A 12,585-nucleotide genomic window follows, 5' to 3' on the forward strand; every position below is an offset into this window, starting at 1 on the left:
GCACAGGTTCAAGTCAAAGTGACCAAATTGTTAGCCTTAAAGAATAACTGACTAAGTCTCTTGCGCAGGTTTTCAGAAAATGAGTCAAAAAAACACAACAAATAAGAGTCCAGATGCCTCAATTCAATTCAACAGATTTTCATTAGCTGGATGACTAAGAATCAACAGATACTTTTTTTAAAAATTGCAAGCACAAAATTTCTTTTTGATAACTTGACAATTTGAGAATACTTCATGCAATTTGGCTAACAAATTTCAACTTGTTTAGCTTTCAAGAGAGATGAAAAAATAAAGATTCTGACCCTCCTGTAACACCGGGTGGATGATCTGCTGGTGCTTCATCGTCTTCAAATCTTTGAGAAGAACTTCTGCCAAAGGAGCAATTGTCTCTTCTGGTGAGGAGAAAAAAAAAAAAAAAAGTCAGAACAGGACGTTTCAAACTTAGCACAAGAATAAAAGATGGATTGGAGCCATGGCTGTGCCAACTGGATGGATTCCGATGGAGAAGATGAAAGTTTACCGTTGGAGTGATCGCCAGTCGGCTGCTGAACATCCGACGGCGACGACGCAAGTGGGCCATTTGCTTCTTGCTCTTCGTTGTCAGCAATATGAAGTTTGAGAGCCTCCTAAAATGTAAAGTGTCCACTTTGTTGCTTGCACCCACAAATGTTTTTATTTAGAATGCATGGCCGGAAGGCTATAAGATTCGGGCCGCTTAATAGGAAACATGCTGATGGACATTTGGACAACATGTCATGGCTCAGTTTCCATATTGTGAACAAAAATCAAATCATAAGAATGCATTGTGTCCGGTAATAGGGCGAAATATTGCACCACAACTGCACCCGCAGTCTGCGCCCAGTTACCCACCGATTCACTAAGGATATTGCTTTAATCATATACCGGCGCAAACACGCCCACAAAACTGACAGCTTGGAGCAAATCTGCACCTGATTTACCACACATGGCAATGGATCTGCACCAAGAACATGGTTGTTACAGTAACAGTTGCAAGAAAGATGACATTATCAGAAAGCGAGGTTGGCCCGAGAGTAAGCGTTTATAGCACCATTAAGCTGACAAAGACGTCATTCATTCATAAAGTACAAATTATTGGTGCGATCATTTTAAAAAAATACATTTTCAGAGGTTAGCATCGGCGTACAGTATGCAACCGGCACGTAAAAATGCTAGAAAAGTTCTCGCTCTCTCTCTCTGTGTGTGTGTGTGTGTGTGTGTGTGGGGGGGGGGGGGGGGGGGGGGTTGGTGGTGTGTGATCATGTTGTGTTGCAAATGGCATGCACTGCTGTCATGCTTTTGCACATCAGTTTGTTTCCGGTCCGGGTTGTGAACACGTAACTGAGGGGCACAAAGTCGGAAGCACAAGTATTTCTGACGCAGCTCACACGTCGCAAACCGAATCGGAAACAAACTGATGTGCAAAAACAGTCCCGCCTCTTCCGTGGCATATACCCCATTAGACGCTGTATATCAATGAGTCTCATTTGCATTGGGCTGGGCATATTTTGCGTCAAATGTATGCAAATTACCTAATTTACATACTCGCAAATAACACCGGCACACCGTGACGCAATCTGATTGGCAGCCCACTTAGTGATGGATTTCCCCATCTGGGCGTGTTTAGTGAAATAGGCGCTCCCAGATTGCTCCATTTTTACTGGTTAGCACGGTGCAAAGCCGACGCAAACCTTTAGTGAATATGCCCCAAAGAGTTTAATCTGAAATCGACCATAGAACAGGAAATGGAAATTACTGGAAGGGAGTAAAGCGGTGCACAAGAAGTCATAGTAAAATTTATCACAGTGACCCACATTCCAGAAACGAGGCTTAATCATTATCAGAAAAAACATGACTCAAGTACGCAAAGATTTTAAAATGTAATGATTCAATTTGGTTTGAATTTAGTGGGATTCCGATTTGATATGGTATGGCTGTAGCTTTAGTCACATTTATATGCAACAATATGTGAAGGCTCTACAAAGCCCAAACTCTCCAAGTTACTTAAATTCAAAGAAACAACAAATCATCAGCGACGTCAAACCAATTTATATCTGGTTTCTTAAAAAAAAAAAAAAAAGACTATTTGATTTCGATACATGGGGTGCAATAAAAGTAAAGGACGCAATGACATAAGCAAAACCAGTCAAACCACAAAATTGGCAAAAGAGAATCAAATGTCTCTATACTGAACAGTCTTGTTTTGCTACATTTTGAGATAATTAGTATTAGTTAGGGCTTGGCAATAAATCAGATTTATTCAATTAATTCATTATTTTAAAATTAATTAAGACAATTTGAAAATTTGCTAAATTTAAGAGTTTAAATTGAATGAATCAAAACTGGTGCTGATTAATAAAACGGTTGTTCTGAAGTTGTTAGGCTATATCAAAATGTTCTTCAATGCGAGTTGTAATTTTACACAAGTTGCAGAATGCTGGATAAGTGATTTACAAGACGCGTTTACAATAGTTAGCAACTACTCAATTGCAGCATTTAAGCAAGCACAAGTTATAAACAGGTTTTTTTTGCACAAGCTATCATTAAGTTTACGCTAAAACTGATTTAAAATCAATATAAGTTATTGTCTGAAAATCTTACACAGGATTTATTTTTTTAATTGATCAAACCTTCTTATAATCCAGAACAACTGGAGAGACTGTCATTGAACTTCATCCATTTTGTTTGTGGACTCACAATCGTGGAAAATTGGTAATTGGACCATTCCTTTTTGTTACTCATCACGGACGCAACAGCAGCAGCTTGTTTACGACCTAGCTTGTAGCAAGCTTGGTACAGACGTGACGTCATGCATGTTTTGATCACGTTTCGAATCAACTGCTGAAAGGAGACAGATTCTCTCCTCTTTCATCTATAAATGCTTTGTGATTGTACTGCTGTTAATGTTTTACATTGTTTAATGTTGTGTTTCTGAAAAGCTTGTGACAGCTAAGGCTGTTTCAACGGGCTATATTATATAAAGAAGACTTGACTTGGTTATTTTACATTTAACAATAAAGGTTGACCGCTTCCACACAAACTGATGCTAGCATATCAAAACTGCAGCTAAATTAGCCTTTAGCCTTGTTATGACGGTAAATTTAATGTAGCATACCTACTAGTGATTAATAAATCACTTTGGTTGAGCTATGGTTCAAAGCCAAGGTATAGAAACGCTCAAATGACCCCAGGGAACATTTTTTTTTCTATCTCTGTCCTAATAGAATAACATGTAATTGCACATCCACTACAGTAGGTGGCAGCGGTACTCTCACTTTCAGAGACTGTGCAAGCAGGATTAGCTCCTCTGCAGAGGTGTACTTACAACAATATTACAGGTAACTAATACTATTGAAAGTCATGGCAGATAGTTTGGAGGTACAAAATATTTTCTTCTTCCTGGGTGGTGTAAAAAAATTAGTGAGAAGCACTGTCTTAGAAGGATTACTGGATAAGATACTATCTTGGTAAATAATAAGCGCAACGCTAACCAACTAAACATGGTTGTGTGAACGCACTAGCTACCTTGGATGTGAAGGAGATAAAGAGCTGCTCCTCAACTTCTTCCAGGTTAGGCTTCATGGTCGTGTAAGCAGAGTAGTCCGTCCTCAGCTCCAAATTGGATATAGAGCTTTTCCGCCGGCGAGCCTTCCTTTTGCTATTCAAATGTTTTGGGGACGCGATTGTCGGGACATGCGCTGGAGGAGCTGATGCATTAGCTTCTCCAGAAACATCTGACGGACAGGGAGGTGTCGGCGAATCAGTGCTTGGAAACTCCACCCCCATTCCGAGGTTCTCCTCCGTCGAAAAAAAGTGCACAAGGTCCGCGATGGAAGGCGTGGGGGACAATGCGTCACCGTCCAAAGAGGAGAACGTTGGTGACAGGGCCAAAGGAATTGCGAGGGGAGAGAGTTCTCCCGGGAAAGGCAGCGGATGTTCGGTCTCTTGAAATGAAAGAGCGTCGACAGCTGGGGGATGAGAATGGATCAGGAGAGGAGAGTTTGACGGATCATTGGTTGGAGTTTGGGAAGGCAACAAGGAGGATCCCGGCGAAAGACACTGTGAAGGGGGCTGGAATACTGCAAAGGAAGGGTCCACGCTGGGCTGTGGGGGAGGTAACACTGTATGCCACTTAAATACAGATGGGCCAGAGTCTTTGTTCAGCGGCAAACTCTCTGGAAGCTTGGAGGAGCCAGAGTCCAGATCCAATGCAAAGGTGGCAGGTAGAGAAGGTAGTGGCTCTGGCGAACTCACTGGGGACAACGATTCAAAGCAGAAAGGTGAACAGGGAGAGCTATGAAGAAAATGACCAGACTTGGATACTGAGGGAAGGACGGTTGGCTCGTTCGAAGCATCTACTTCAGCGTGCAAAAGTGGAGACGAAGCAGGAGACAAAGATGAGGTAGTAATAGTTGAACAACTAAAAGTTTTGTGGTTATCCTGTGGCTCATGAAACTTGGCAAACGCTGGTTTCGCTGGCTCGGAAGGTGAGCTCACTAGTAAAGGATCTGGAGTGGCCTCGGTGTCTTCCAAAGACATACTACAGATATGTTGAGATTTACTCCCCCCAAAGATATTTGCAGTCAATTTGTCGGATTCATTTGGGGTCAAATCCTGGTTGTCAGATTTCAAGTTAGATGTAGTGTTGATATTCAGATCAACAGAAGCCGTCCTTGTTTCGCTTTGGAGCACTGCACGAACTTGGGTAGAGGAAGATTCCATTTTGCTCTTGACTGTCTTGGTTTTCGTTGAATGCTTTTTCAAGAACAGAGCCAAGGCCGGCAAAGGAAGAGGACGTTTACCACTGGGCATTGGCCGGACCTCAGACTGACATTTAGGCTCTGAAACCACCAGTCCCTGCACAGCTCCACTCTTTCCCTGCGGAATAGTTTCACTAGAAGACTTGGTAGATTCCTTGTCCAATTTGGGAAAATCTTGGCTTGTGGGTTTTTCTGCAGTAGTTTTAGTGTCGTTTTGCGCAAGTCTTTTCGAGGCGCTTAATGAGTCCACATTGCATCTTGTTAAGGGAATATGTGCCTCTCGAATTAGGTCCCCATTTAATTTTTCTGCTGGCCGTGAGTTGCTGCTGAAGGAAACAACAGGAGGATTTAGGTGAGGTGATTCATTTAGGATTTACAAGATGACAGTAACACGAGAGAACAATCACTGGAGCCTGTCAATCAAGTCTAAAGACCATGTTATCAGAATAATGCCAGAACAAAGATGGGTAGTCACAGAGCAGATCAAGCTATGAATTCTCACTTCCAGAATGGGTCATTTCGCCAGAACAATCAGTATCTAAAGCAGGCAACATGGAGGACAACGTTCTTTTTGATAGACAACTCAGTCAGAATAGGAAACTGTGTGTTATTAGGATAAACACTCAAAGAATAACACAATTGGTATCTTTATTTAACAGAGATCTGAAAAAGACGGTGAGTGCAGGCGGGTCTTACCAGGTACTGTTCTTCACATCTTTGGGTGCAGATCCAGAGGATACCTCTTGGACAGAAGAGGTCCCCAAAGATTTAGTGTCCAGAAAGCTTCGAGCTTTGTGATTCGCGAGCAAAGACTTCAAGCTTTTCTTTAGCGGTTGTTGCTGACTGCTTGCTTCATCTTGGGTGGAGTTCGCCTTCGGGCCCAGTGAACCAACACCATCCTCCCTAAGTCCCTTGGCAAAAGGGTTGTAGTCAACTTTCAGCTGAGCTAGTTGGCAATTATGGTACCCTGTGACAGCCATGAACTCAGTCTGTTGAAATGTGAATGTGGCAACGTTAGAGGCGTTCAGCTTAATGTCTTTAGCAGCTCTCTCCGTCTGGACCACATGCAAACGTGGAATATAGCGATGCATCGGGTGCAGCACAGCATTGCCTTCCTGGTCGGCAGTGTTGCTGGTGAGCTTCAGTTTGTAAAACGAAATGGGACTCTGCATCCAGTGGTGACCTGTAGAAGGCGAATCTGGATGCGCAAACGACGAATTTGTCACGTGACGTTCCGCCTTCCCGGCCACCTGCCAGCTGGTGCCGGTCCACGTGTAACGATTCTGGTCTAGCAGCTGAATGTCCAACAATAAAACATACTTCCTGGATGGCTGCAACCCGGAGAGCCGGAAGCGACAATATGGAAACATTCTGCTTCCTTGCTTGGTCAGTATCATCTCAGTTTTACACCTAAAAAAATCGTTCCACATATTGTTGTTGTCCAAAGTCACTTGGATGCCTCTGCAAGTGATATCAGGTGTCAGGAGATCACCTCGGGGAAGTTTGGTGGCAGCGCGTCTGCTGCAGCACGTTGCCAAGTGCACGTCAGCTTCAGCCGTCATTGAGGCTTCCTTGTAGCTTCCATTTGCGCCCCGTATGGCCCGGCCCACCTGAACAAGGCAGTGCCGAGGCAGATAATTGGCATCGGGCGCGGCTGCAGGGCCGGCTGCCCCTCCGTCGTCAAGCACCATCACTTCCTGCTGCGCCTTAGAGGCCATGGACACATCCCACACGTCTACGGTATGGAAACATTTAGCCTTTTGTATGTCTTACCGGGAGGGACATAAACATCCTGAAAAAAACAAAAAACAAAAAACAATAGTACTTTACAAGGCATGATGACAATAATAATAATAATAATATGTATTTATTTTAACAAAACTAAAACTCCTTTTCTATGTGCTAAACATCAAGCACTCACAATTAGCTCAATGCACAATCACAGGAAGAAAACGTTTGTAGTTTAGCATGGCAAAAGCACAAGTTCGTCCACTGTGCTGCCGTTTTGCGACCAAATAGCACCATGGCTATGTTTGATAACATGAAACAAGTTGATTTCACAGCCATCCCTTTTCTAGACCATCTAGCCTCCTTAGTCTAGGATGAGCTGCAGTAGCTGACACACTGCAAGAGGCACATCATACCTGGACTGGTCGACAGACAAAAACCATTCACGCTAACATTCACAAAAGCAAAGTGACAAGTGGCCGCCATCCTTGTGGAATTTAGTAAAAAAAACATGGAATGGTAACTTTAAATGCTTCTAAAATTCTGCATGAAATGCCTAGTATCTGGTGATTCACTCCGTATCACGATTCATAGGGCACGATTCGATTTCATACCGATTAATCCAAATACGAATCTGTAAGTTGATTATTGCAGTTCTTTTTTTCACTCAAATTTATTAGAAAATACTAATCAGTAAACTTTTACATGTACACTTTAAGATTTGTATGAAAACGTATTTAACTGAACATTCAACTGTATTTAACAAACAGGTTGCAATCTGTTTCATGTTTGAACAGCATTAAAATCAAATATTAAGGCTTAATGTTCCATTAATATAACATTCTTCCATGCTTAAAGTATGAACCCTAACCCTAAGTAAAGCCTGGTTCACACGACAGGAGAATTGGCCCGATTTTAGCCCCGAATTTCCCCTCCCGACAATCGTGAGGACGCGCCGAGACGCAAGCGATAATCTTCACAGATAATCCTGCCGTGTGTGTTGTCACCACACACGGCGCCTCCCGATATCGGCGCTCGGAAGGACCCCAGACTTGAAATCGGGCATATCCAACATGTTGGATTTTTAGGCCTGACTTCGTTCCGCGCAGCCGATTGACGGTGACGTGCAGCCAATCAGAAAGCGAGCCAGCAAGGAAGCCGGTGGGGAATCCAAAATCAAAACAGTCATGATTCATGAAGCAGCAGAAAGTCCGTGCTGGCGCTATTACACTCTTTTTATTTTATATATATATATATATATATATATATATATATATATATATATATATATATATATATATATATATATCGGGTGGCGCCGTGTGTGTTGTCACCACACACGGCGCCACCCGATATCGGCGCTCGGAAGGACCTCCGACTTGAAATCGGGCATATCCAACATGTTGGATTTTTTTGGCCCGACTTCGCTCCGCGTAGATGATTGACGGTGACGTGCAGCCAATCAGAAAGCGAGCCAGCGAGGAAGCCGGTGGGAATCCAAAATCAAAACAGTCATGACGCAGCAGAAAGACCGTGCTGGCGCTATTACACTCTTTTTATTTTATATTTTTGTAATTAATTATTATTATAATTAATTTTTATACACGCACACACATTCTCCACAAATAAACGTGGTCTCCGGGTGGGACGCCAACGCGCACCGCCAGCACCAAGTCGAGGGCAAGCGATGTCTCGCCAGTGCCAATTTACACTCCTTTAAACAACACCTTTTCTTTTTATGACGCTTTTTCTGCTGAAAACCAGGATCGACTCATGTTGACGACTCGGAAGCCACCTTTAATCTCGAGAGGTTTTGCGAGACTTCCCATCACATTCTTGAATGAACTCGTATGGGGTGTGTTGATTGTGCAGTGTGGCCGCACACCACGCACGCCCGGTACGTTCAAAACTGGAACGTATGGTGTCTGTCAAAGATTGGAAATCGGCCGGCAATTTTAAAATGTTGCCGTGTGAACCAGGCTTAAGACTTTTTGTTGAATATTTCCATCAAAAATTGACGCTTAAACATCGACTCGGCCACATATTGAATCGATACAAGAATTGCGCTCCGTAATATAGCGATATGTTGCCAAATTGATTTTTCTTAACACCCCTACACGAAAGAACTCGCTGTGAAGAAGACACCAGTTTGAAAATTGTGTTTCAGTGATGGTACAAAAAGAAACAATTTTCTCATTGAAAAAACATCTGTTTATGTCTTGAGTAGTTTTATCGTAGATTATCGTGGATTTATTTCATGACCAATATATCGATAATCACGGTATCGTCATATCGTGAGATAATCGTTATCGTGAGCCTTATATCGCATATCGTATCGAATTGTGAGGTACCCAGAGGTTAGTGTTGTTCCGATACCATTTTTTGGCTCCCGATACCGATACCCAGCTTTGCAGTATCGGCCGATACCGATACCATACCGATACTTAAGGTTGTTTTTTTTCAACATGAAAAAGCTGTTGGTTCATTGGTTCGAAGCATTCAAGGGCCAATAGGATATCTTAGATCGGCATGCAGTGAACATGTCACATATCAATGAATGTGAATGTGAAAGTGAATGTTGTGCACGAGCAAGACACAAGATGCTGCATCCAAAATCCTATATTAGCGTTGGCATTAATGGTATCGGCATGTAACTTGTGAGTAGTCGATACCGATACCACTGTTTTTATGCAGTATCGGCACCTCTGCCGATACCAGTATCGGTATCGTAACAACACTAGTTCCCACACCTACTATTTAAGTGAAGGATGTTTTTTGGGGCAAATGACAGTCTTGGAAAACATCACTGAATCGTCTTGGAGAATTGCTTGTAATGTCGGCCCATACAACGGGTTACTGGTAGATATTGAAACTTGTCAATCAGGGAGGATTTTACCCAAGGCGCAGACAAATCTAAAGGGCCCATAAATTATTCTGAGGAAAAACTGAAGCTGTTGACAATTCTGAACATTATTCATTTTGGATATTTCCACAATGCAACATAATGCAAATCTTCATATGGTGAAAACAAACAGCGTATAATGTATTATTGCCTTTGCTTTTGACGAGCATACAAACCAGGGAGATTATTTTCGACCCTTCTAGTGTGACGTCATGTTTAAGTGCGCCCCTTGTGGTAAAGGGCAGGATGTCAATGCGAGTGAACTAGAAAACAATCGGTGTGACCTAGAAAATAGATCAAACAGTTGATAAATCAGCGACCAATGTTAGGGATGCACGATAATGCTATTTTCAACCGATACCGATAAACCAATAATTTAGAGGTGCCGATGTCGATAACGATAAGTAAGCCGATAATTGTTTGCAAAATAAATTTTTATACAAATATGCTTTCAAGTGGTACTATAAGTCTAACAAATACATTGAAACATTGTATAAACTTTGCACAATGTTTCATTGTATGTAAAGCACCATGAAGCTGAATTTTATTGATATGAGCCACAAACACAACAGATGGACCAACATTGCATGTCTATAATTATTGATGGATTTCTTTATTATCTGGTTTATCTGTATGAAATCAAATTGCCGATAATTATCGGCAGATTTCTCTATTATCTGGTTTATCTGTTTGACATCAAAATGGTCGATAAGTGCCGATAATTATCGGCCACCGATATTATCGTGCATCACAATCCAATGCTATGGTGAACTTGTGCGCGGATCTACGGATCCCGAATGGCTCAAAGAGAGATGAGATCGTACCTTCGGCTGCCGGCAGTGATCCTAAACCAGGCGGAAGACAGTGAGGAGTGAAAGACGAGCACGGTGGCTAGCGCGAAACTACGACGCAACTGATTTGCACCCACAAAATACGAGGAGTTGCTCAGATCATTTTGGATCAGGTAGTTTGTCCTCTTTTTCATATACATTGGGTCACAACATTAACCTCTGATTGTAAATTCGAGGCAGACGTGATGAAAGTGCCATAGTGTCTTTGTTAAAACAATGATACTTTTTTTTCATAATATTCAAGTACTTCTAAACAAAAACGATTTAACAAGATTATCACAACACTTACTCAGGCTTGATCTCTGCTGAGGAATGTGTTGGAAATGTGTGGTCTGTTTGATAGCAGCTAGCAAGCTAAGATTGTTTGAAAACTTTGATACGTAGCAAGACGAGTATATCCGGACACAAACGACTTAATGAAATGACAATTTACACCATTAAAGTATTGATCAATGTACTGTTTCAACCAAAAACAATATACCTTGCTTATGCTTCCACTTCACCCTCCAACCAACTGCATTTTTTGGAGCTAGAGGCTCCAAATGGCTGGTTTCAATGAGTCGCAGTAATGTAGTGTCCTACTCGGGACATTTTTTGTGACACTTGACATATTTTCCACCTTTTAACAAAAATGCTCGCCAAAAATCAAGCTCTCTACATTCATTTATTATGGGAGGCTTGCCCTCCGAGAGGCGGCGCCAAGCAGTGAAATCGGCTAGAAGGGTCTATAGTAGTCAAATGACTTTTCATAACATTTTACGATGAAAATAATATTCACAATGCAAATTACAATAACACAATGCCCAATGCATTTCAATGAGCAGAGAGAAGGTCTTTTCACCGACTAAAGGCTGGTTTACACAGCAAGATTTTAAAACTGTCGTCCGATTTCCAATCTTTGACAGACACCACACGTGAAAAGAAAAAAATCCCGGGAGTTCCAGTTCTGAACGTACCGTGCGTGGTGTGCGGTCACACTGCACAATCAACACACCCCACACGAGCCGAGTTCATTCAAGAATGTGACGGAAAGTCTCGCAAAACCTCTTGAGATTAAACGTGGCTTCCCAGTCGTCAACATGTGTCAATCCTGGTTTTCAGACGAAAAAGCGGCATAAAAAGAAAAGGTGTTGTTTAAAGGAGTGTAAATGGGTACTGCCGAGTCATGGCTTGCCCTTGGCTCGGTGCTAGCAGCGCGGGTTGGCGTCCCACCCGGAGATATATATATATATATATATATATATATATATATATATATAAAATAAAAAGAGTGTAATAGCGCCAGCACGGACTTTCTGCTGCTTCATGAATCATGACTGTTTTGATTTTGGATTCCCCACCGGCTTCCTTGCTGGCTCGCTTTCTGATTGGCTGCACGTCACCGTCAATCGGCTGCGCGGAACGAAGTCAGGCCTAAAAATCCAACATGTTGGATATGCCCGATTTCAAGTCTGGGGTCCTTCCGAGCGCCGATATCGGGAGGCGCCGTGTGTGGTGACAACACACACGGCAGGATTATCTGTGAAGATTATCGTTTATGTCTCGGCGCGTCCTTACGATTGTCTGGAGGGGAAATTTGGGCCTAAAATCTGTCCAATTCTCCTGCCGTGTGAACCAGGTTTCAGACCGCCATTTTGATTTGACGTAGTGTTAGCTTGGAATTGTCAATAGCCTACTGGTTTATGCTAATATGATTTTTTTTTTTTTCTAATTTTTTAACCAGTCTGTAGGCGCTATCGCAAAACAAAAATCCTCCTAAAGACAATTATTAGCCTCGCACAAAAAAAATAAATAAAATAAAATAAATTTCCAGACATGCAAAATTCTTGGTGTGTTGCATTCAGGTTGAAGTTATCATTCCTACCACCATTCACCATTCACCTACCAAACCTTTTTTTGTGACGGTCTTTTTGGAAAACCTTGTCCCGTTGCTATTCACAGCTGCAGACAATTAATAGTTTTCAATTAACCCAGCCTATTTATGTGGGTATTTTTTTAAGATGGGCATTCGCTAACATTTGAGATCTTTTTTCTTTTAACATCAAATAGCGACTTGATTAAAGACGGTTAGTCCCATATTATTTGTTGAACAACAAGTTCACGTTACAATAAAACCTCTATTTTCATTATTTATCTACATTTGACTTTAAACGCTAATTTAAATGCACATCCTACTTTCTAATAAAGTAGCATGCAGCATGGACTTACAATCGGCTAACTAGCTAGGTAGCATGTTAGTAAGCTAGCATGCCAGCATACTAGCTAGGCCTGAAGCACAACCTCCACTAAACGCGACCATGCGTTGTCGTGACGTCACTCAGATTAC

General features: G+C 42.0%; 1 protein-coding gene across 4 annotated transcripts in view; it reads right to left on the reverse strand.

Moving 5' to 3' along the window:
* mgaa (MAX dimerization protein MGA a) overlaps positions 1–12,585 on the reverse strand; it is a 46,081-nt gene that overhangs the window by 33,029 nt on the left and 467 nt on the right. For 3 of the 4 annotated variants that reach the window (XM_077539003.1, XM_077539005.1, XM_077539002.1), the window contains exons 2-5: positions 5,475–6,570; positions 3,544–5,104; positions 521–626; positions 303–392 (exon numbers count right to left, since the gene is read on the reverse strand). In XM_077539003.1, coding sequence (XP_077395129.1) covers positions 303–392; positions 521–626; positions 3,544–5,104; positions 5,475–6,496 — 2,779 coding nt within the window. In that variant the 5' untranslated portion in view covers positions 6,497–6,570. The remainder of the gene's footprint in view (positions 1–302; positions 393–520; positions 627–3,543; positions 5,105–5,474; positions 6,571–12,585) is intronic. The other variant, XM_077539004.1, reaches the window with a different exon arrangement.

The sequence above is a fragment of the Festucalex cinctus genome, chromosome 12 (assembly GCF_051991245.1).
Source record: "Festucalex cinctus isolate MCC-2025b chromosome 12, RoL_Fcin_1.0, whole genome shotgun sequence".
Lineage (NCBI taxonomy): Eukaryota > Metazoa > Chordata > Actinopteri > Syngnathiformes > Syngnathidae > Festucalex > Festucalex cinctus.